The sequence below is a fragment of the Sinohyriopsis cumingii genome, chromosome 18, assembly GCF_028554795.1.
Source record: "Sinohyriopsis cumingii isolate HCF-2022 chromosome 18, ASM2855479v2, whole genome shotgun sequence".
Taxonomy (NCBI): Eukaryota; Metazoa; Mollusca; class Bivalvia; order Unionida; family Unionidae; genus Sinohyriopsis; species Sinohyriopsis cumingii.
In genome coordinates, this window is record NC_142978.1 from 23,797,601 (window position 1) to 23,823,839 (window position 26,239).

Consider the following 26,239-nt stretch of genomic DNA (forward strand, 5'->3'; position numbering starts at 1 on the left):
CGTTAGGTAATGTTCTCAAATACTGTTTTCATAGAGTCATATAGGCTGGTACTTAGATGTGTCAGTCCTTGTGTCAAGGAGCCAAACATTATATAAATGGTAGTGTCCCATGGTTAGAAATAAATTTATAATATTAACTGCATGCAGTCTTATGTGCCTGCCACTAGAGGTTTCCTACAAAACAAATAGCAATTATGCTTGGTGACGTGGAACGCGAATGAAGGTGTATTTACCATTAGTTCTACTATATCATAGTTTTCCACATCTAGAAACAATTAAGCGGACAAATATGGAACAAATATAATTTTGGTAAACTAGTCAGTGTAGTTGAATAGAAAGCAAATGGTACAATATCAAATGTCTCAAACATTCGTGTTTTTGCAAAACAAATATTCATGAATATCATAACAAATGGCAAATGTCCCGATATTGCTAACCTAGCTGACAGTACGTGCAATCGGAATTGTGAATTTCCCTTCTTTTTGTAGCTTAAGAATCATAAGCATGAACTTTAAAGATATTTTTTGCTTACGCACGCTGATTTAGTGCGTCTAAAAAGACTGTAACAATGTGCAAAAATTGATTGTCAAATTTATTTAAGATATCTTTGACATAACTTACTTAAGAATGATGCCAATTTGTTTAGAGTTTTGGCTTCGATAGTAGTGACATTTTGGACCATTGAGGTGCCTGGTGGCCTCATTAAGGTTCCTTAATATCGCTTTGCATTTACCTAGCCTGTCCTTATGCTGATATAAACTTACATAACAAGTTGGATTAAAATCTGATAGGAAATATGCCCATTAGCTTAAAAAAATCTACAAGCACCTGTTAACGGATGCATAACACACGATGAACGATGAAAGCTGAGTCAAGCCAAAAGGTGTATAGATACTTTGTACATGATGTCATAGACTTTGAAATCACTGTCAGCCACCTTTTGGACACCTTCCTTAGCATATATAATCAAAACATTATTTCCATTAAAAATTGAAGGATTTGAAATCGTCTGTGTGTATTGACAAAAAAAGCATTATTTTGTAAATAACCAATATTTATATGCAGAATATCTAATTTATTTATAGTCCTATGTCATAATGCCAGCATGTATCAAAATCCATTCCTTCTAATAATGTCAAAGATTCATGTAGACCAAAAAGATGGCAACACATTAAATAAGGGAGGTAAATCTGACTTGAGCTGAAAAGGGTTTATTTGCTTGCAGCAATGTGGGCTCAAAAGATATGTTCAGTTAATATATGGGCATGTCTGTTAATGTTGGTGTCGGAATAAAATCAGTTTAGTAGCAAGAACGACACTATCCACGTTTGCTCCAAAGTGTCCATAGCTCGTCAGCCAATTTACTTGCTGTCCTCTTCAAGTCCAGTAGATATAACGGTGTAGTGGACAGGTAGCGAAGCGGAGTGCTGCGGACGTTGGTGGTGACGGCAAAATGCGGAAACGAAAGAGTATCCGGATCAAAGTCAGTTTGATTGTAACCAACCTAATAAAACAAAATCAAACAAATGTCATACCATGAAGGCTGCATGCATTGTTTTCCACATTATTTTCGAAGGAGAACAAAACGACAAAGTAAGAGTAATGCTACACAATTACGTAGGTATATACATAAGCAGACAGAAACATTCACCCTGTGCATATCTCTTTAGTTCTTTAGCAGCCTGTGACAGTTTTTAAATGTTTTTATCGTCGTTTAATGGTAGGTATAGAAGTAGGTAAGTAAAAGATTCTTGTGGAAAAGTGGGTGGGTGATTGGTTCAGGGGAAACAGACGAAACCCTCGACTTTACCCGATTTCTTATTACGAAGGAAGATATAATCAAGGTATTAATTTTAATGAACAACTTCCATCATTCAATGACTTAAGGGCGATAAATAGTTGGGATGCTGCATAAGCAATATTCACTAGAGGGACTCGGGGTCGGACTCTTCTGTGATGAAAGTGATAATTTGTCTAAGATGAGGTATCACAGATATGTAGGAAGACCAAGTAACTTTTAAGTTGCTCTGCTCTGACAGATACGCACAGATTTGATAAAACATACTAGTTCTACACAATTGTATATATTTAAACGATGAGCACAGAAACAGGCTCGACGTATATGTTCTGCATTGCACGTACGAAGACCGGTCAGATCTATACTGCTAATGTAGACTGCACGAAATACTCTTCATGCAGCAATGTTGTTCGTGACTGGTTTAGATTTAATTTTAGATTTTGTTTGCAACCATTTTGATAAATGCTTTGACACATTAGTAGTATTAAATAATATCCCATCAGACTGATGTTTCATTGTAAGTTATAAACCGTTTAACTTCTTGATTTGCTACTTTTGTTGAAGTAATAGTATTCCCATCTTACGACGACAACAACAAAAATATCAACAGAAGACTAGACGACGACGAAGACCACAACGACAACGCCAATGATAACTATGCGACAACCTGAGTCGCTGCTTCTTCAGTAGCCATTATCATTGTTATACCTTGTACATCAGTTTCTGTGACTGAATAAATCATAAGTCGGGTTCAATTTTCAGAAAATGCCAAATATTATAACTGAAAGTTTGGATACAAGTGAAAGATATGTTGACTACTGCTTGGCTGCCCTTTGGGTGATATTTTATGACATTTTATGAACTGTATGACAACAAAAAAATGCTTTTCCGAACATTTTGGTGCACATATTGCAAGCACATGCAGTCTAAAAGTTAAATAAGTAAGATTGTAACGATTGAATGATAACTTTAAACGTTCAACATATCTTACATTCTACGCTAAGGATATCATGTATAATTAGCTGATATCTCATAAATTTCTTATGATATCCCGTGCATTTCATAAGATGTTTTCATTGATATATGAGATTCAACCCACTTTAATAAAATACGCATATCTGAAATAACATCGGATTTTTCTAAGATTCATATAGGATCCAGCATAATGTTTATGAAATGTCGTATTTACTATTTAGTAAAAAGACAAAACTGATTGAGAGAAGAGTACCATACTCGACAGATTATGGACGTCAGTTCTTAAATATTTTAAGATAAATCATAATGTTTACAAAATATAATATTCAATATGTTTTAAAATGCAAAACAGATTGAAACAATAGCACCGCAAAAGACACGTTGTCGGTCCACTCCATGTTGAATAGTCATTCTTGGTGGTACTCAACACACTAAGCCTGGCGAGTAGAAATCATTACTGGCTTCTTAGAATTACCTTGTTCGTGACCTCTGACCAATAGACCCCAGAATATATAGGTTTATTTATTATCCTAAAGGCAAGTCATCAAAAAAGTTTAGTCAAGGAACTTACTCCGGAGAAAGTTGTTATGCCAAACTAATTTTTAGAGCCACAGTGACCTTGACCTTTCCCCCACCCAAATCCGAATATCTCTTCCATACCTTAGGTGCAAGCCCTTCCCATCACAGATTTCAATAAGGCATGATACGTAGTCTAAGACTAACGTTGTAATGCAGAAACCATTATTTGTATTTCAGCACCGTGACATTGACATTTGCGCTCTTGATTCCACTATCAATAATCTAGCTTTTTCTCCCAGGTTAAGTCATGTACAAAATCATAGTAACTGTTGATGGTGGACAACTCAAGTTATCATACTGAAACGAATTCGGGAACATCCAGACGGACGCACGGACAGCAACATAGTACCATACGCGCCGCCTAATGGCAGGCATACATAGCTATAAAAGATAATATTTCCATGACATATCACCTATCATAAGACGGTGCTATCTAAAAGAGAAAGCATGCAAAATTGTTATCATACCGAGGAGATGATCTCAGAAGCAGATATGGCCAGGTTGTAAATATCCATGGTAAGGTCAAGGTCATAGTTTAAGCTCTCCATCTCTTGAACAAGTGGCTCACCGCAGACTGAAAAAAATAGTTACATCAACATGACTGTGTGGGGATGTCAATTGATCAGTTACTGTGAGAGACATACAAAATATACATGCAACAGTAATCATACATGACGTGCAGTGTACATGCGAAACAGAGGAAATCGATCCAACACAGATGCATAAATACATAGCCTAGCTGGGAAAAACAAGTAAGAAAGTCATTGTGCAATTTACCCATCTGATATATGTTGCCTGTGAATAAATGAAAATGTCTTTATCTATATATCATAAAATGGCGGTGTATTAGTTATACTTTGCATGCTGTATAAAATGTACGAGTGTAAAAATTGTCTTCTGGGCTACCTGCGGACATGGTGAAAATTTACACGTTGTCCAGAAACAAAAGTATACATTTACATGAGATAGAGCATGCACAAATAGGTATTTTTAACTTTATTTAAATTCGATATTTAATTTGGTGTAAAATATATAAAATTGTTGTGAAAAAATTTTTCATATCTTTCCTTCCTATATTCTGAAATGTGAAAAATATACCCATATGTAGAAACAACAAGACTTATAATTATGTCATGCTTACCCTTTTTTGCGTGTGCCTTTAGAACTTTACTTGCAATAAAGACGATCACTTTTATGAGCTAAAACAAATAAACGGAAACTAAACTACCATTCAAGCTATTTGTTTTTGTTAACTTAAACACCGTTCAAGTCTGTGTGAAGTTATTTCCCCTGTAATACCTTGCCAACACTTTCAAATACCAGGTATGATCCATGTGCTTGGTCGGACTAGCTTTGTGGTCAGAGAGGGGAAAACGTTTACAAAATGTAAGATATGTAACTTAATTGCAACATAGTAGGGTATCCCGAGCTTACATCTCTCTGAAATTACTGATATTTGTATGATCAGACTATGACAACGATTCAAAGTGAGGTAAATGCTTGGCGGTTGCGTTCTGCAGAGCAAGTTTAATCTTGTAAGCTTCGATTCAGGTGTAATGTTAGTATACAGTAAAAAAAAAATGGGATATTTTCCTACGCAAATATGTGATATAATTCTCCTTTTGGTACCTCAAATAATATATTTAAACTCATGGCTTCGACACTCGTTAAAATATCGCGTTTTGTGTGACACACGATAAAATATAGACGGTATTAAAGTAAGGGAAGAACATCTCTCTCTCTCTCTCTCTCTCTCTCTCTCTTGTTTATGATATTTGGAGGAAATCGCCCTAGAAGCCAAACAAGCAATAGCATATAATGGTATCTTCAGCTATATTTAATGGCAGGCCAACATCTTTTCTATATAATTTAAGCTCAGATATGTAGAAAATCCTCAATAAGTTACTTTTCGTGCTTGTTGGAGAACAATGGGTTTAAACTGAAAATCAGCTGCTAAGGTGTAATTTTCTCCCGTCGAATTCCAGAAATCTACAATGTTTACCGTATTGTGTGACGTCATTTCACTACACCTGACCAATGGTTGGGGTGCATCACGGGGAATAAAAGAACATTCAGTATTTTTAGTAAGATGGCAAATGCTAGTTCTTTGCGGTATCACAAAGCGAAGGAAGGGTGACGCAATTGTCAGCGAAGTCGGCATTTTAATAAAGTAGTTCTCAGTGGCGGCGAAATACAATCAAGATTTCTTTATTAATGTAAAACACCGAGCAACTTCTACTGTAACACATCCATTACTGTACAAGTTTCCTTATTGCATGATTGTTTTGGGGGCTTTTTAGTGCAACCAACTTACAGGTACAGCTCCTGATAAAATGACGTTTGTGTCAATTAATTTATCATAATTTCTAATGGAGTAAATGAACAGAAAATATTGATTTACCAAACTTACTGTGTATAACCGTGAGGTGGGTTATGTAAAAAAAAAATCCTTGAAAATTGTATTAATGGTGACGCTGACCATATTGGATGAACTTGAAATACATCCAGACATGAAGGATTTCTTTCGTATTTAGTCAAATCCTGTACAGTGGTTATTTAATACAAGATATCATCCAGATGTTTCATTTTTACTATTAATAAAGGCAGCCATATTGGATTAGTTGTAGGTTATCGTTATTAAAATGCAGCGAAGTTTGCCGATCGTGATGCTTACTGTTTGTCAGAGTGGCAGTTTTAGAGATGAAATTCCATTGAACTTTTACTACTTTTAATACCTTAAGTCATTTTAAACAGCATTCCATTCATTATTTCAAATTGGAAGGACATTATATTAAATCCTAATGCTTTCTACCAAATTTAATAAAATCTACTAAGGCTTGTTCTTTTGAAGGTTTTGGGGATTGTCTTAACTTTTGGTTACAGCGGTCATATTTGATTACACATCATTTTCGTACACGGCCTTTAAGCCACGAAGCTTCTGCCAAATTTGGTCTAAGTCGCTTATCATTTTTTTTTAGAGACGTCTTTTAAAGGTTTATCTACTTTCTGAAACAATATATGTACTAGACGGCAAATATAATTGATAAAAGACTTCGCGCGCGTTTAGGTCAGAATGTTTCGATAAAAACTAATACTATCTTTCTAAAGTGTGTTTTGAGAAAAGGTTGTTTGAAGGTTTCTATCTTTTACAACTTCACTCATTTGTTTCTGGCTGATTATACGCATTAGTACAGGCACAAAAAACCGGATGTTGTGTGACATATTTAATTTTAAACCGCTACATTTTCTCTTTTTAAGAAACTGAATATAATACATGATAACAAATGACGAATGACACACAACAACAGATGGTGGACACACTCCACAGTATACCACATGCTCAGTAGGCCTTATGGATGCGTGAGCTGAAAAACAACGATTACGACTACGTCGTGGACAAAGACATCAGAAGGAGATAACAAACTTACTTTTACTGTTACTATAAGTATTGTAAGCACCACCTCCACCGCCACCGAAAGCATCTCCACCTTCTATCATCATCATCATCATCATCATCATCATTATCAGCATACGCATGACTTACCGAATGGATTTGGAGTGAAAATGGTAGTATGTTATAGGAACTTTTGAAATTGTAGTGAACTACCTATTCCGAGTTTCCTCTGACCCTTGTCACCCTATTTTTTATATTTGGACATTTACATTGGGGTGTAGGGTCATGCTACCCCATGCCGACACCAAACTGTGTCGGTGAATTCCAACTTTTCGATAGGGAATGGACTCTGACCCTACACCCCAACATAAATGTCCAAATATCAAAAATGGGGTGGCAAGGGTTAGAGGAAACTTAGACTATGAAATACCTTGTTTGACTATATCGGCGTGCCTGGTTTTATTTTGGCATTGAGTACAGTTCACTTGATACACAGAGCAGTCTAGTTGCCATGGGCCGAAAATGGAGCAAGGCATGTCCAGCACAGCCGCACGCCGGCGCCTTCCAAAAAGGTTTGCTGAAAATAAAATTGGATAATTAAAATCAAAATAAAACGTTTTCATACAATTTATATGAATAGTTAATACTTCAGTTTATTTGTTTTCGGGGGAGGGGTACATTTCAAATCATATACTTTCTTAGGATGCAACGTACATGCAATAAAGAAGGAAACCGGTGTAACTGATCTGCACAATTTGATGCACTTACCAAACAAACTTTGCAGTGAGGTTTGTAGATTGGTTGCAAACTGGTTCATGTTGGTTGATATGCTTTGTCCCATGTGAGAAAGCCCGGTATTCATTTGGTGCATCTCTTGGTTCAGACCGGAAACCATCTGGTTGACATTTTGGTTGATCTGAGAGTTCATCTGGTTAAGGCCATGGTTCAAATCTGAGGTCATCTGGTGAACTTCCTGGTTGACCTTTAGTGGAAAGATCACAGTTGTTATCCAAAGTTTTGCATATTTCAGTTCGTGTCGCGCTTGCAAAACTTAAGCCCCGTGAATATTTAAAGCATGTTGTGTTATCTCGACAAAACAGTGTTTTCAAAGCTTAACATTTAGTATTGGCTGGATACATATTTGGGAAGGAATCAAACTAAATTTTCAAACAGCAGGAACAAGTTAGAAAGGATTTGTACCAATGTACACATCAAATGATATCGTCCGTTACAAAAGTAAGGTAACACAGTATATGCATTTATATATTTGTTGCTTATACATGAATTCAAATAATCTTGCATTGAAATTTTCTTAAAATGTTAATATGTCTTAAACTCTCATATACGTGCCCTACTATATATTATCGAAATGTGTTCATGTTTGTGCATATATATATATATATATATATATATATATATATATATATATATATATATATACACTGTATATATTCTTTTCTTTGCAGCGCGACATTCCAATAGAGCTAGTAGTACAAGTCATATAAGAAGGATACCTTCAACAAATACACGTATTTACAAGTAGTACTTGCTTATAATTTGTAATAATACTAATTAATTACTATATTAGGGAAGGACACACACTGTTTAGACTGGCATTTGTCAAGCAAACAAATGCAAAGTATAAATTAAAGAATCTGCGTAGCATACGATACCACATTAACAGTATTATTTTTCTTCCCGTCTCTGAAATGCGAACGTTATTAGCTGAGAGGTCTAGAGTTTTTACGTGCATTCTAATCTACATAAAGAAAAGTAGTAGATTTTTTGTTTTAAATCGGCCTCCTTTTGGAAAATCGATAGAAGAATAAGGAAAAGAAGAAGACATCAGCTTCATATAAGTACGTGGCCTCAAGAAAAGAATGAACGATAATACAAAGTAATTCTGAGCATTGCACGCAAAGTCAAGATTCACCCATTGGGTCGATGTACGAATATATCCAAAGGTTTTGCGAATTAAATTCATCACGTTAATTAAAGAAGTTACATATGTGATGAGATCATAAAATACTGCCATGGAGCATTAGCACGTTTGGAATGTTCGCGATTAGCGCGTGTGACAGAAGGTTGTGGGATATGTTATCTCCCCACTTCTTACAGTTTTTGGTTACCGTTATCTAGGAGATGATGGACAACGGTGTTATTGCCCGAATCGAGTAAACAATACAAAAAAAAAAAATACGAAAATGAATAGATGGAATAGCTGAAATCTGAACTGAGATATAGAATAGAATAACACGATCCCCCGTATGTAAATTATAAGAATTTAATCAATTAAATAAACAAAATGAAATTGAACATAATACTTGAATAACTCATCTAACTCAAACTGCCGGCATGTCAGCATCACCTAGTGCTCCCGGTCTTTTCTAAGTCACTGTTGGTGATAGGTCGGCCTCTCTCTCTCTCTCTCTCTCTCTCTCTTCTAGCCTCTTCCGGAATTAACCTCTTGGTTGCAGACAGCGCTCTTTCCACTGTGAAGTTAGGTATGGAGCTATTTTTCCTTGTGCTTTTCTCGAGAATCTCACCTTCCTATGAAGTCGAATCTCCCTCTTTATGTTAATTTCCGACACGCGTCATTATACAATTTAAAGAGAAATACTTATACTTCCCCGAACTCAGTTCTGGCTTGCCTCAAAAACTTTAATAAATTTTACGAGGGGAATTTCTTTAAACCTTAAATTCCATCTGGGAAAACATTGTATCACTCCCACCGAAGATGGAATTATCCTCTCTAGTCCGCCGTTATTAATAACTATTCTGGAAAATTTCATTTTATGGCACCAATGTTTCAAATGGCCCAAGAGTTTCTAAAATTTTGGTTTGTCTCAACTCTTGTCATTAACCTCTATTGACCTTGCGTTAACAATATACTCTTTCTCTAGCTCATAACCGAGCGAAAGTTAATTAAAATACACTCATGCTTCCAAACAGGAGAGGTTAGTTATTACAGTCTGCCAAGCTATGGCGAGCCTATCCAATACATCAATTTTAATGATTACGTGTCACGATAACGACGACAGAATGTACTGCTAGAGTATTTTACAAACCTTTTCACCATTCCAGCGTGAGTAAAATATAGCACGGATGTGTTGTTTACAACAATCTATCTTTATGTGCTTCTTCATGGGATTAATCAAGGCATTGGGAAATGGTACCCACGTGGAAATGACAATTACATGACGTACCATTACATATAAATCTCGAACTTGTGCATACCTAATTTATATATTTGATTGGTATGATCTCCGTACCATACCAGTGTCACCCGATAGGGAATGGTGACGGCTGTTTAACGAACCCTACAATATTCAGTCGTAAAAAGAATGGCATTATGGTCGTCTTTTACTGAGCTCTTGGTCTTTCCGAGTACATTTCAATAGATACAGAGGCAATTAATTATGAAGGCATTAAGAAAACATTTTATGATTAACATTTACCATTTTAAAAATGAATGCTGACACCTGTTATATATTCCAAATCTAGATAGTTTTATGCGTAGATAAACGAGTAATTCGTGTATTATTCAACTCAACATATATGATGTGCACAATACAGTTTTTAATATTGAGGATAAATATTACATCAAAAGTATGAACATTTATATAACGACATAATCAATACTGTGAAGTCAAATTATCTATGAAGTAACCTTGACCTTGGTATTTGCCACAAAATGGCGGGTTTAATACAATGATGTATATATTGAAATCTTTGAAAGGGTCAATCTTTAAAGCATGTGTGACTGTAGCGATTATTCTCATATTGATTCATGGTATTCCATAAAATGTGTTTCCATTCCTTTCTAGCCGGAAAGGTCTTATTTTGCACACACACACACTATATATATATATATATATATATATATATATATATATATATATATATATATATATATATATATATATATATATATATATATATATATATATATATAATAAAGTCTTTCAGGTCATATTCGTGAAGAATTCTATATATACCGGGAATAAATCCCATTTGTTACATATTATCGTTCCTGCATAGAAAGGTGAACGATCTCATTATTCTCAGGCATATGACATACATTTTGCATGGAAACTGAGCTTTCTTTTATGAATTTCAGGGACAATTCCGTTAAGTCGAAGCATGCTTTCGCTCATCGCACACCTGGTCTTGAGAATTCTTCACACGTTCATGCTGAGATACATCTAACTTGAAACGCTTTTCGATCCCAATTTTGACGAGACCGCGCAAACATAAATCTCTGTTCAAATTACAAATTTTATTCAATTTTTAAAGATAGACATGTAGTGGTTAAAGCATTAATTTACGTTTTGAATTCCCAACCATGATAAAGGGATATAATAATTTTCTTCCTTTTGTGCATGCCTTTTCCGCCTTTGCTATGCCACTCGGGTCAAAGCTCATAGGATACCTACGTGCACGATAGTTCGGAAAAACGGAATAACGTTTGGACCAATTTTGCACTTAAAATTGCAGTTTGTCTTCTATCCGATCGGTTTGATGTATGTATTTAATGACTGGATGGGTGTTTCCTGGCCAGATAAACCAAGAAAACCCATAATGGCACTGAACTATTGACAAATATGCGAGTCCTCTCAAATTAAATCGTGCATTCTATCGGAATGACATTCTAATTTTACTTAGCTGCAGGACGGAAACGTCTGGAAATACATACTTACCTTCAACGAAATTGTACAATACTGATTTCTAGGTTAAAATGATTAAAATCATTAAAGCAATAATTAGTGATATGCTAACAACTGACTTTAATCATGTAAAATACGTTAAAATCATCAATCGCGAAAATATTATCTTCCCTTTTAATTTAGTCTGGTCATATATGCATGTTAATTTTATTGTTGTTGTTATTGCTTTTGTTTTGTATTTGTTGAATGCATTAAATGTTAATATATGCTAACGTTGGCATCTTTATTATACTATAAATGTGAATAAAACATGCTAAAATTATTTTGTTCCTAAAGAAAACAATTTACTGGTGTAGCGTCTGCATTGTGTTTATTGTATGGCATCAATACTAAATGTGCATTTCACACAACTTCTCGCATGATCTAAATAGCGACAAGAAACGTTCATTCGGCCATAGTTGAGATTTTGCATATTTCGAGAAGGGTCACATTTTCTCTCTGTAATGCACTTTATTTCACAAAAAATAACATGAATAGAAATGCAATGTGAATGAATAAACAATGTTATAAAGTAATAACGTTAGAATTTCTTTACATGACGTCAGTTTTCTTTAGTCGCAGTTCATACGTGTGTGTGTGTGTGTGTGTGTGTGAGAGAGAGAGAGAGAGAGAGAGAGAATAAACTTTGATCCCTTATACACAAGCCTTTATATATATGGGCGCCGATGGAAAAAGGGGTTTCTCTCTCTCTCTCTCTCTCTACCTACCTCTCTCTCTCTCTTTCATTCATTCACTCATTCATATATATATATATATATATATATATATATATATATATATATATATATATATATATATATATATATATATATATATATACACATATTTATTTATTTATATACCTGGTCAACAGATGTCTGTATATCGTGATTCATTTGTGACAAGTCACGATTCAACTCGGCTGTCATTTGATGCACTTCGCGGTCTATCCCTGAAACCATCACATTTATTCCTTGATCCATCAACCGCAATTCGGCCTTGAGTGTGCTTAGCAATTGCTTTACCTGTAGAGTTTTTAAAAAAAGTCTGATTCGTTTGTGGAATACATTATCCTGCATTACAACAAGAAACGTAAGAAGTAAGGCATATTTAGTCTGTTGGTTAAATGACGTCCATTTTGTGGAAAACATCTTTTGTATACACTATCATAGGCACAATTAAAGTACGGAAAATATACAAGAATATTACAGGATTCAGACAGATTTTGATGGTATCTTTATAATTATTGTAAAATACGAGAAACCAGAGGATATTCAAAGTCTTGTTTTCGAACTGAATTCATCATTTTTAAATCAGTATTTACTTTTTAGCCTCTATGCTTGAAACGCTTTGGGGATATTATGATTGCTTCCGTCTGTCCGTCCGTTGGTCACACAATCTCATCCCTCAGTTTTAGACTAATATTTAAGGAGCAAGATATAAGCTCCGTGACACGTGACGTAATTCGTTTTCTGCTCCGACCCGATTGGCTCGCAGTGGAAAGGTCACATGGTCATCAATTCAAAACACTATCATTAGTGAAAAAATATATTTGAGTGAAATTTCGTACATAGAACTGTCAACCATATAAAGGTTTTCTCAGATATGAAGAGAAATTCAGTTATTCAGCCAACGTATGTTTCTGGATATATTATTACCCCAGGGGTCTGATCCCCTTGACTACATCCTGTAGCCTACCGATATTCCCGTCGTATGGCCACATATACAATAATAGGGCTTGAAAATACGAATTCAAAATATCAACCAATTTTGGTCATGTATTCATCCTTGCCCATCAGGAACTTACCACCTAGGTCATAATCTGAAAACTCTACAGATTCCCATTATATAACCATGTATGTAGTTATTTGGAAAGAAAGTGCATATTTAAATACAGACGTGACATTGGCACAGTTGTATATGCATACTTCCGTGGGTTATAGCCGCGGTGTCATAAGTCAGAAACTGCCCTATAGCCATTTATAAATCCGATATTTACCCTGGTATCTAACCTTGACCCCTAGTGATTTAACCTGTGGCCATAAATCTGACACTACAAGGAAACATATACTGAATGGACATGAAAATACAAGTGCACATTATTATACATCAAACATTCGCCCTTACCCTCAGGCATGTAATTATGACGTTGAAATTAGAAGTGGTTTTGAAAATGAGTAAGCGTGGAGATATAAATTAGAAACACATACATCGTGGGGGTTTTGTTTGCTTTGTTTTGGACCGCTCCGGTGGCCTAGTGGTTAGAGCGTCCGCCTCAGATGCGGGAGGTCGTGGGTTCGATCCCCGGCCGAGTCATACCAGAGACTTACAAAATGGTACTAACAGCTGCCTCGCTTGGCGTTCAGCATTAAGAGGTTAGTGTTAGGACTGGTCGGCCTGGTGTCAGGATAAAGTGACTGGGTGGGACATCATGCTACATGTCTGCGGCATGATGCCCCAGTGCTAGACATCACTATAAACTGGCACATTGCAGACATCGTAGCGATATGACTGAAAAATTGTTAAAGCTACGTTAAAAAACAAAATCACACATCACTGTTTTGTTTTGGTGGGGGTGTGTGGGAGAGATGTTTCTGTTCCTACTTCGTTCATCCTTTTATTATATGGCCATTTTTCTTAATTGTCTAACTTACGCTTTTCTCTCCTTGTACTTATTTATTTTACCTACTTACGTACTAATACTAGCTACAATATAGTATCGAACTGACACATCAGTGCTTGCTAAATAATGGAAGGTTCTTGTGGTTGAGTTTATTCACTTGCCTTTTCTTCAGTTTCTTTATTCATGGTTCCATTAGTATTTGTTATTATTGTATGCAAGCCATTTAAAAAGGTAATCGTGTTTTGCCCTCCGATATTGGTATAGGCATTCCCAATTTGTACTTGAAGGTTGTCGCCTATTGAAGTCACAGTTTGGATGAGGGTACCTCCTGGATTCATGATAGTTTCACAAACACGTGACCTTCCTACAATGCTGCACGTCGTAACGGAAGGCATATTTGTGTAGATGACACCACCATTGTTGACAAAAAAATTCCCTTCCTGACCGTTTCCTTGTCCGCCCGAGATGACCATGGAGGATGACCCGAATATGTTTCGCAGGCACTCCTGTTGTCTGTTAAAAATGAACGAATACACTTTCATTTTTTTGCAGACATTTTAGGGAGGATCGTTAGATATGTTCGTGAAAATCAGCGAAGGAGACTCTTAGTTAAATATCTTATCATTATGAGAATGAAAGAGAATAACAAACACCCAGTTCCTAGCATAAGTCGTACACAGTAGAAATGTATGTGTTCTGGTGATTTGTTCTAGTCCATAACAGCAATGACTACCCCACTCTAGGTTTTAGATATATAAACCCTCACCTGAGTTTTATGATAGAGAGGCACACATACTAGGTTTAAGACACATAAACACTCACTCTAGGTTCAAAATACTTAGACACTCACGCTATGTTTAAGACGTAGAGGCATTCCCACCATGTTTATGACGTATAGACACTCTCACTATGTTTTAGATGTATAGACACTCACACTATGTTTAAGACTTATAGGCACTCACACTATGTTTAAGACGTATAGGCACTCACACTATGTTTAAGACTTAAAGACACCCACACTATGTTTAAGACGTATAGGCACTCACACTATGTTTAAGACGTATAGGCACTCACACTATGTTTAAGACTTAAAGACACTCATACTATGTTTAAGAGGCACTCACACTATGTTTAAAACGTATAGGCACTCACACTATGTTTAAGACTTAAAGACACCCACACTATGTTTAAGACGTATAGGCACTCACACTATGTTTAAGACTTATAGACACTCACACTATGTTTAAGACGTATAGGCACTCGCACTTGGTTTTAGATACAGAAGCACTCACGCTTGGTTCAAGATTACAGAGGCACGCACACTAGGTAAAAGATACATAGACACACACTAGGATTACGATACATAGACACTCACGATAGGTTTGTGACACAGAGACTCTCAAACTAAGATTTAGATGCATAGGCACTCAAACTTGGTTTTAGAAACAGAGGCATTCACACTAGTCTTGTGATACAGAGGCACTCAATAGTTTTATGATACAGTAGGCTCACACTAGTTTTACAGAGGCACTCACACTAGGTTTAAGGTACATAGAAACACACACTAGGTTCAAGATAAGAGGCATTTCCAGGGGGTAATTGTTTCCCATTCCTATTCAATATTTGACTATTTATCGCATTGCAAGAAAAAAACAATTTTAAGTACAAAACGTACATTTCCTTAGAGAACCTGCCTTGAAGATTTTAAGTTATGGACAGAAAATTCGATTAGGAATAAGGATGGGCCATCGGTCTAGAAAATGTACCGCGATCAGATGTTTCACTTGACGCCAGTACATAATTCATTTCTAGTTTAGCTACCAGTATCAACCCACAAATATTCCTTTGATGTTTATGTTTGTTTTGTTGTTGTTTGGGTGGTTGGGGAGTTGGGGGATTTTGTTTCTTTATTAATGGTACATAATATCTTATTGGCTATATGGCGTTGAATCTTATGCTTGTATGCGATGATGTTGTTTAATCATTTGACCTTTGCCCTTTATCTTCTTTATATATTTTTTGCTTTTGCTGTAAAGAAGTGTATTATATAGACAGTTCTAGACATTCTACGTTTCACATAGGAAATCTTCTGCTATAAAATACCACAAACATATTTAGATCAAGTGAAATACCTCTTGTAACACAGATTTTGAACACATGTCCTGCAACCAGAAATCGCTTGATTAACCTGCTTCCGGCAATCATCTAGCTGAGGTCGAAGGGTTTGCAACTGTGTCATTGTGTTATTTAGTTTTCTCAAGGTCAACGTCAGTAGCGACTTTCTTGTCTCCGTGTTCAGCGCTTTAAAAAAAACAAAAACACGCAATGACACAACCAGATAAACATATGCAGACGTTTATATAAATTAAACCACGCATGGTTAGTAAATGACAAAGATTTTGTTGTTCTGTGTCTGAATATGTGCCGTAAACCTTCCAGTGTCCAACAAATGAATGCGGTACTCAGAATAATCACCTTTAAAGACAAGATCAGCGAGAAGAAAAAGAAGAAATAAGTATTAAAAGTGATATCTATATCATTGAAGTACTGAATCATGATATCCTATTAAAGCACTGAGTCGTGATATTAAAGTACTGAGCAATTCAAATCTGACTTGACTAAACACTACATCTAAATATCCAGCTTAACGAATTTGTTTCCTCTTGATTACTTGTGACAAACTATTTATTGAACTAAGGTCGTCAGTAAGTAGTTGTTGATTATTATGCTTACAGTATAGGAATAAACACGTGTGTGAAAATGAAGGGTTTTCCAGATATTATTGTGTGGAAAATATATTTCACACAAACTTATATATATATATATATATATATATATATATATATATATATATATATATATATATATAATTGTCCTCTGCGCCTTAGTAGTAAAAACTTGTCGAAAACAAAAGATTTACTCGTTTAGATCCGTAACAATACTGAATAAATAATAAGAACTGCTTGGATAGCAATATAAATTGGTACATGTTATGAAATTATAACTATATATTTCGTACAGCCCCATTATCATGGAGTCTGAAACGCAAACAGTAAGGAGGCAATTCAGAAATTAGTCACGCCTAGTTAGACACATGATTAATTAGTGGTCTACTGGAATCAAAGATAGGTCGTAATATATTGACACCTGTCAAAGGTAACTTGATTCTGAGTAATACTACTGGTTACTGTAAAAGGTATTGTTTTGCTCCCCCTTTAGTGACCGAATTACTATGTTCATTTTGCTGGCATAATATTGCCTATGCAGATGTTGGAAAAGTATTTTAAACTGTCAGTGACGATTCACCTTCCATCGTTCAAGTCCCCGTTTGCGTCATAATAAAAATAATAAAAAAGAGAGTTAAGGATTTCGGAATTACATTCATAATTCTCATCATGCAGGAAACACCAAAGCATGTTTCCTCTGGGTGATAAGACTGGGTTTATAAGATCTTATTCATCCAGCGTGAACAATAATATCTGAAATGATATCATAACTATTCTGAAACGTAAATGTATATAATTGTTGTGTTTTCTGCAATAAGCATTTAGTCCTCAACCACACAAGGTAGTCAGGAAGGATGGTATTCACTATCAAACTTAAATGCCTAATGTGACAAAAGTTGAGTAAATCACATCTTTGAATACGACAAAGATCCGTGTTTTTAATTATTTTCTTTCTAGCGATAAGGCAATAGTAAAATTATAGACTGAATCTGAAGTGCCTCGTACCCGGAATTAGCATTTGGACATTTTAGTCATGCGTAAATGCAAATAAACAGTTTTGTACGTAAATGCAAATAAACAGTTTTGTACGTAAATGCACATGAACAGTTTTGTACGTAAATGCACATAAACAGTTTGTACTTAAATGCAAATAAACTTTGTGTACGTAAATACACATGAACAGTTTGTACGTAAATACACATAAACAGTTTGTACGTAAACATACATAAACAGTGTTGTGCGTAAATGCAAATAAACAGTTTTGCAAATAAATGCACATACAATTTTTGTACGTAAATACACATGAACATGGGCGCACTTACATCGTCTCTCGAGACTAACGAATGCCAACAAGACATATAAATAGTTAGTACGTAAATACACATACACAGTTTCTATGTAAATACACATAAACAATTTGAACACATTTAAAAGTCTTTGCATGCAAATGACCTCTTTGATATTAATGACTTTTAGCTCTTTGAAAATCTCCAGCAACCCATACAATCGTCAGAAACACAGACACTAACGATAAAATGTTAGAATATAACATGATTTTATGAATTTTACATTTGTTTAATTTTCGTTACTTTTTTTAATTGAATATATCAATTTTGATCACATATGGTGTGTGAATAATTTCAATGGAGCACGCTTCAAATATCCTCTGGAACTTAAAAAGTGGAACTATTATTTAAGTAAGTTGTAAAGGATGAATGTTTAAAGTGATTACATCAAAGATACATATGTATGGATATCTTTTCAAACGTGCAAATGGACAGGTCATTTGAATTATACACAGAAATCATCAGAAGGACTCGTATATCATCTGAATAGTTAGCACTTAAAGGTATCACTTCAAGGGATGTTGTTTGCAGGGATCATTCAAAGGGTACATGTTTACTGAGATCATTCATCGAGTACGTGTTTCAGATATAATTCCAAGGGTACATATTTCATATATCATTCAGTGAGTACATATTTCAGATATTATTTCAAGGATGTATCTTTACACATATGTTTTCAAGGGTGAATCTTTACAGTGATAATTATAAAGGGTACATATTTAGATAGACTGTTCGAAGGATACGTAACATTATAAGGATCATTTCAGTGGTACGTGTTTATATCAGTACTTTAAGTGGTACACAAAATGTGGATCTTATTGATCATCAAACTTATTGTAATAAAGAGAAAATTAACATCGATACTCGTACCATTACTAAATGGGAAAATTAACATCGATACTCGTACCATTACTAAATGGGAAAATTAACATCGATACTCGTACCTTTGCTAAATGGGAAAATTAAAATCGATACTCGTACCGTTACTAAATGGGAATATTTTCGTCTTTCTAAAGAGAAAATACAGTCATTTGTAAGAATGTTTAGTACAGGCTTTGAAGACATAAACAATGATCTATTCAGATATATTGAAGCTGATAATTACTTCTGTCTCGGAATATTAGTTCAGTTATATCAGAATATAGGTTCAATTTTGCTAACCAGAGGTACGGCACCTAATATGATAACAAAGCAACCACTTTGATGGGATAAAGAATGCGACAAGGCGAAATAATAATAAAAACTAATTGTTAAGACGCTTTAGATTCTCAAATGCTGAAGCTGGTCTTAAGTTATACAGAGAGTATAAAACAGCTTTTAAATCACTAATTGCACTCAAAAAAAGGTAACTAGAAAACTCCAGATGAACAAATTAAGTCAAGCTAGACAATTCGGGCATAATTTGAAAGGGGAAACACCTTATTCTCAACATAATATATTTCCCCCAGACTGGTACGAATACTTTAAATCTTTATTGAAGAAGCCAGTGTGCGAGTTAGATGACTCTGACAATATATTAATAAATATTTATAAAAATGTGAAAAGCTGTGTCCCAAATCCCAAAGGTTTAACCAGGCCCGGCCCTAGGGCAAGACGAACGAGGCAACCGCCCTCGGCCCCGCTCTAACTCACACTGCAATTTTTTGCTTGGGGCCCCACGCTCATCGCTTGCTGCCTTGGGCCCCGCATGCTGCCTTGGGCCCCGCACATCCTAGGACCGGGCCTGGGTTTAACTCCTTATTTCGAATGTACATTAGGTACAAGGCAATGTCGTGTTTTAAGCCTATCATGTTTTTCCTTTTTGTTAATGATTTGATTGCTCATCTGAAGCTTGAATGCAACAGAAGTCTATTTATCTCAGAAGATATTGATGATATTTTTGCAACACTTGATGCCGATGATGTTGCTCATTGCGTCAATACAGTAAAGCTACTTCGGAACCAGATAAATGTCAATGACCATTTCTGTGATAAAACTGGTATGGTTGTCAATCTCGATGAAACTAAAATCATTGTTTTCAGAAATGGGGGAGATCTCAAGCAAAAGGAAGTATGGTTTTTCAAAGAAAGTTGTATTGAGTGTTTACCTTATTACAAGTACATGGGTTTATTTTTCACCCTAAAGTTAGTTTGGACGAAAGCAAAGCAGATACTTGCAGATCAGGCAAAGAAAACAACTTCAATGAATTTTAATTATCAAAAACGATTCGGCGGCTTAGATATAGAGGATACATTTGAATTTTTTTTCGGTTATGAAACCAATTGCTTACTATGGCTCAGACATTTGGGGATATGAATTTAGTAGAGATACTGAAATTGTGCAATACAATTTTTGCAAACGGTATTTAGGTGGTCCTAAATATGTCGATAATGCGATTGTGTTAGGGGAGTGAGGAACATACCCACTTCGTACCTCGTATTTTGTTACAATGTATTACATACTAGTTGAAGGTCGTAATAATGCCTTCAGCTCGATACCCACACCAGTGTTATACAATGCTGAAAAGATTTGATGAAACTAACCGTGTCACGTGGGCTACCAAAGTTAAAGGCATGTTAATTCGCTTCGGTTTGGGGCATGTTTGGCTAAATCAAGATGTTGGAGACGAGCAACAAATTTTCGCACTATTTTTGCACAGAATTAAGGATTCAAAACAAAAAAGTTGGTAATGTGATATTAACAACTCACATACACGTGGATATTAAAGCATGAATAACAACGAATTAGGACCGAAAAATACCTATCATATGGATTATGGTATTTTCTTAGGAAATTACTTGCTAAATTTTTATGCTCAGTGCATACGCTGAAAATAGAGACAGGTAGGCATAGCAGGATCGAAAGAAATACTAGGCATTGTGTACTATGCCGAAAAATTAATGTTTATTTGATAGACGATGAATTTCATTTTGTTTGTGTTTGTCCAGCTTACGACCATATAAGAAATAAATACTTCAATGAAGTTTATTATCTCTTTCCGACTGTAGAAACATTTGTAGAACTAATGAGTCATAACACTATATTAATTATAAGAATCTTTTCTTACTACATCAATTAGGCTTTTCGTCTTAGACAATCTTTGATAACGCAAAAGAATGGTGACTAATATACCTAAAGGAAGTAGCATCTGTATTAAATAGTGCACGTATTATCAGAAATTATGTATGAACACCCTGAATAAAGTATATCATTATTATTATTATTATTATTATTTAGTGGTATATTGTTGCAATAATCATCTCATGAGTAAGGGTATATATTTACAGAATTCGTTTCTAAGGCACATGATTACTTTGATTATATTGCGGATGCAGTTTACAGAGATCGTTTCTAAAGTACGTGCTTTCTTTGACTGTATTACTGATGCAGTTTACAGAGATCGTTTCTAAGGTAAACGCTTACTTTGCATTACGGATACAATTTGCAGAAGTCATTTTAAAGGTACGTGGGACATAGATGATTTCAAAGATGCGTATCTATAGAGCTTTTAAGGACACATGTTTACACAGATCGCACATGTCTTAAGGATACACAGTTACACAAATAATTTCAATGTTACATGGTTACTGATCATTTCAACGGTACATGTTTAAAGATTTCTTTTTCTTTTAGAAGAATAACGTTTATTCACATAATTTTAAAATACATAGTTCGTTTCAAATATGGAACATTTTCTTTCACTTTGTGTGATACATGTTTACATTACATGGATAATTTGGGAGGATACCTGTCTACATGGATTAATATGGGGGAAATATGTTTACAGGGTTCATTGAAGGGGATTAATGGTTATAGATGATCGTTTTGGGAGAGACATGATCGAAGAAATTATTTCAAAGATACGTGTACAGAGTTCATGTGACAATACAGGTAGCTTTTCTAGCGTTCAACATTTCTAGCATAATTCATCATGTAAAGGTAAAATGTTTCAAACGTATGTATTCACAAATCTCGTTTCAAAAGTACATATTTCAAGACATATTTTATTTTCAAGAATACATGATTACAGATGTTATTTATTGCTCTGCACGTATATGCAGATACGTATCGACGTATCAAGACCCTAAAAACCATTTGACTGTTATTATCTCCCCTCGAAGACACCATAAGACGTTTCGGTACAGATCAGTTCCGGATAGATCATTTCTAATTAAGATGGCAGACCTAGGTCGTAATAATAATAATAATAATAATAGTGTGGATTTATCACAGTGCATACTCTTTAAGAGCTTTTAGCGCTTTACAATATTAGTTAAAACAAAACATACAGAACGACCAAACAACATAAAATTACAAAAACGAAAAGCATGCTGACAATAATTAAGGAAGTAAACATTAAATCTGTAAGCCTCTTATTGTAGTCAAAATATGTTGTTTCAAGGGCACGAGTGAGAACATAGTATCCAGTGTCCTTTTGTCTAAGAGCTGTGGGCAATATGTTCTATGCAGCTGGGTCCTTACGTAAGTTTCAGGATTGTATGTACACCTGGGAGGGGTCAGATAAGAATATTGGACTTGGGCTAGTCACAAAATGTAGCTTAGTGAACATACTTTGTGTTTGATCCTAGATCGAACAGGTAGCTGGTGAAGGTTACAGGGCAGTGGGAGGTGTTCTCAACTCTTCGAACTCTAAGGATGATCCTAACAGCCGTGTTTTGAACTTAAAATGTGACAATTGAGGTTATAAGCTCGTACACAGCAGGCACACAACAGGTACACAGCAGGTACTCAGTAGGTACACAAGCAGTTACTCAGCAGGTACATTGCGGAAAGGCTAAAGTGATTTCAAAATCTAATCGCAAGTGGTTTGACTTTGTTGTACTGACACCCAGAGAAATACATGTTGAATACATGTTGAGAGAATTGGGTGAGGTAATCAAGACATTTTCCAAAAATGCGTTCTCGATGAGAATTAAACGAGGCGTTCCTCTTCACACAAAGCTGAATACAATTCAGCAATCAAGACTGTGATTCTAAGCTTAAGTTAAGAAAGAGTGAAATATTGTATCATTCCAATTATTCAGATCATTAAATTTCTTTTATGGATTCAATTACAGTTTGAATGAAGCATAAGATTAACCACTACAGTATACTTCATACCAACTGTACATATTACGTACTTGCCCTAATTAGTAATTAATTGCTTCAGCTGGTCAGGCTTGTTTTGTATAAAAGGTAAAATCTGAAATAAATCTGAACAGTGCATGCAGTCTGTATCATGAAATGCAGTTGTTTGATTTTTGTATGTATATTAACGAATTATAAATAAACAATGTATCTGCTTATATTAGAGATAATCTGATTACGATCGCGAGAGAAAGAGTGAGAGGCTAACTGTCCATACACGAAAAAATGTACAAGCAAAATAAGGGGATTGGATGTTATTTTTTGGCACATTTGATCACGAGAGAGAGAGGGGGAGGGCTGACAGTTAGTACATAGAAAAACTTTACCAGCACATGAAGGGGGATTGACTTTTTGTTACAGAAAATGAGCATGATAATTGTATATATTTTGTTTTCATTCTGGTTTAATATTTATATCCAAAAAATGATGTTACTTGGATATTCAAAATGCATACAGAGCACGGTCCAATATATCTTGTTAAGGCGGGCTGCAAGGTTGTTGAACAGGTTGCATGCTGGCCTAACATTCTGAATTTTGTTCAACCATGATACACTGACTATAATGATTAAATTAAACATTTTATTTTCAGATCTACAGTAATGTAGTGACAGTGCAAGGTTCGGAACTATCCGTAACTGGTAAATTTCTAGGGGCACGAGTATTGAAACTAAGGGAGGTAATTGTACGCGTTACGATCCGTAAGTCCTTTGTAACCGTGAAATAACAGGTATTGTACCAATTGTATATGTTTACAGATCGTTTCATGCATAAATCTGTTTTATAAAGTAACGCTGTATTTAATGTTTAAAGTTATAACGTCAAGGTGACAATGACAACGACAATGACAACGACAACGCTTGGTTACTATGCTGTAGGTCAATTTAGTACACCAAAAGACGTTGCCGAAAAACACGTATTTGTTTACAACAATGTCCTTGCACTATATGTAGATGCTAGATATTTTTTTAAAAAAAATAATTTTTATGTATAAAATTCTAAATTTTCTTGTTTGAAATGAAACCCAAAAGTGCAACGCGACTCCTGGAGACTACAGATTTTTTTTTTTTTTTTTTTTTTTTTTTTTTTTTTTTTTACTGAGAACTTATGTGGATCGACTTGGGTGCACGTATATTATTAAATATATATAATCAATCCATGTTTTCCTACTGAAGCAAAAGGTTGGAAACAATCTTTCAGTTGGAATATTAATCCCAAAAGATCTCTCTCTCTCTCTCTCTTTCTCTCTCTCAAACTCTGATTAAATAGGTTACCTATAGCGGCAATATATAACAAAAACGTAGTGATATAGCTTTGCTACAGTTTCATTCTTATTAAATCATTGGATATAGCAACACAAGCAAATCCCAAACAGGTAAACTTTTTGTCGTAACTTACAGTAGGGAAGTATAGCCTGTTTTTGCTCTACACCACATATCTTCTTGATGGGCGACCTTACTGACTTTGTGACTTAAGATATTTGACATTTGTATCTGTTGCATTTGTGAATTGCGCAGTGTATGTCAATATACAGGAAAGAAAGTGTACGCACATGACAATGCAATGTAATGTTGCATTACCACACACACCTCCATCGGTATTAGATTCTGTTTCGCCCCAAAACCAAGCGAATAAGAGGGGACACAATTTTGACTTTCTTGTTGCCGTTTATGTTCAGACTTATTTGGAACCGACCGTGACTAATTTCGTATAAGTTAAGTCAATGTAGCTAAATGTTCTACAATCAGTAGGCGTATTGACCGTGTGCAAATCGCTACGCTATAGTCCATTCCTGTCAATACCGACTTTGTTGATTGGTTGTAAAATATTAATTATTTTTGGTAAGAAACCACATTATTTAGAACTTAGGGTTATATTACTAAAACATCCAGTTGCTGGTTATTGTTATTTGTACATCAATTTCCGTTGTAAATCAATGAAATGTGTCTCTGTCAAAGGGAAATGATTTCTTGGGGCACCATGATCATAGTTGGGATTGCTTCAAGTCACCTGGTGGGATTTGAATCCGCAGTATCGTGGTCTCGAGTTCGAAGTTCTAACCATTGGGTCACTGCGGCTGGATAGTGATCTAGTTCGTGTTTTGCCCTTTATTCATAATATCAGATACATAATCACAAGTTTCTCGCATCGAACAAATAAATACGTATAGCTAAGTAAACCTGTTACCGAAACATCTCAAAGGCTTCGTGATCTCTATGCAAAGTCTTGGTTCGTACAGATGCTCGCATCTACATACAAGATGCACTTACTCGTTTGGTGAAAGGAAAGAAGGAAACCACTGGTAAAGGAAACACGCAGGAATGTCATATGGCCAATGTTAAAGCCTGGCGTTGGAAACATCTATGCCAGCTTGTTATTTCACTGAGCCCTTTCTTTACTCTTCGTGCTCTGAACCTACCCCCTCCCAGTTATCTGCAATCCATATCCATCATTGTGATATGTAACTTATTCCTATTTCGTACATCGTTTCAGTCTAGGAACAATGCGAAATATGTTGTTAGTCATGGCATCTGCTAACTACTTATTTTTCATTATAAAACAATTCTAATTAGACAAAAAAAGACCATCAATATTGCATTCGGAAAATATAAACAACGATATTTGCGTTTTATCGTTACATATATTTGCACTGTTTTTGAATTTTTCTTACCGTGTAATGTAACATTGTCGAGAAACTTTTCGGAACTTGTCGAAGGCGCAGCATCTTCCTTCCATACAAACGCAATTAAGATCAGCAGAAATACAGCCAGTCGTGTGGACATCTTGATGTGAACGACAGCAGATGACTAAATGCAACGACGCACTTGTATGTATTATCTGGTCACATGGTACGTGTTTTGCCGTCTGACATTCTTCATTCACTTTAAACTGTCTTCTCGTGACATATGTAGTAATAGATTTGCTGGGCGGCGCATTGGATCGTAACGAGGAGCTAGAACGTCTTGAT

At 35.3% G+C, this 26,239-nt stretch overlaps 1 protein-coding gene across 1 annotated transcript; it reads right to left on the reverse strand.

Moving 5' to 3' along the window:
- Positions 1–1,195: 1,195 nt before the first annotated feature.
- Positions 1,196–26,131, reverse strand: LOC149776225 (uncharacterized). The gene is made up of 8 exons (XM_089942625.1): positions 25,943–26,131; positions 16,208–16,376; positions 14,237–14,588; positions 12,316–12,477; positions 7,515–7,728; positions 7,177–7,323; positions 3,820–3,926; positions 1,196–1,504 (listed from the first exon to the last, which is right to left on the reverse strand). The coding sequence occupies exons 1-8, from the start codon at positions 26,052–26,054 to the stop codon at positions 1,319–1,321; spliced, it is 1,449 nt and encodes a 482-aa protein (XP_089798751.1). The 5' UTR covers positions 26,055–26,131; the 3' UTR covers positions 1,196–1,318.
- Between the last annotated feature and the right edge of the window lie 108 nt (positions 26,132–26,239).

Excerpts from the sequence above, each read along its gene's own strand:
- LOC149776225 (XM_089942625.1), bottom strand. The coding sequence starts at position 26,054 with ATGTCCACACGACTGGCTGTATTTCTGCTGATCTTAATTGCGTTTGTA. Across the intron at positions 7,324-7,514 it reads CTCACTGCAAAGTTTGTTTG|CAAACCTTTTTGGAAGGCGC; the intron begins GTAAGTGCATCA and ends TTTTATTTTCAG. Across the intron at positions 3,927-7,176 it reads CGCCGATATAGTCAAACAAG|TCTGCGGTGAGCCACTTGTT; the intron begins GTATTTCATAGT and ends TATTTTTTTCAG.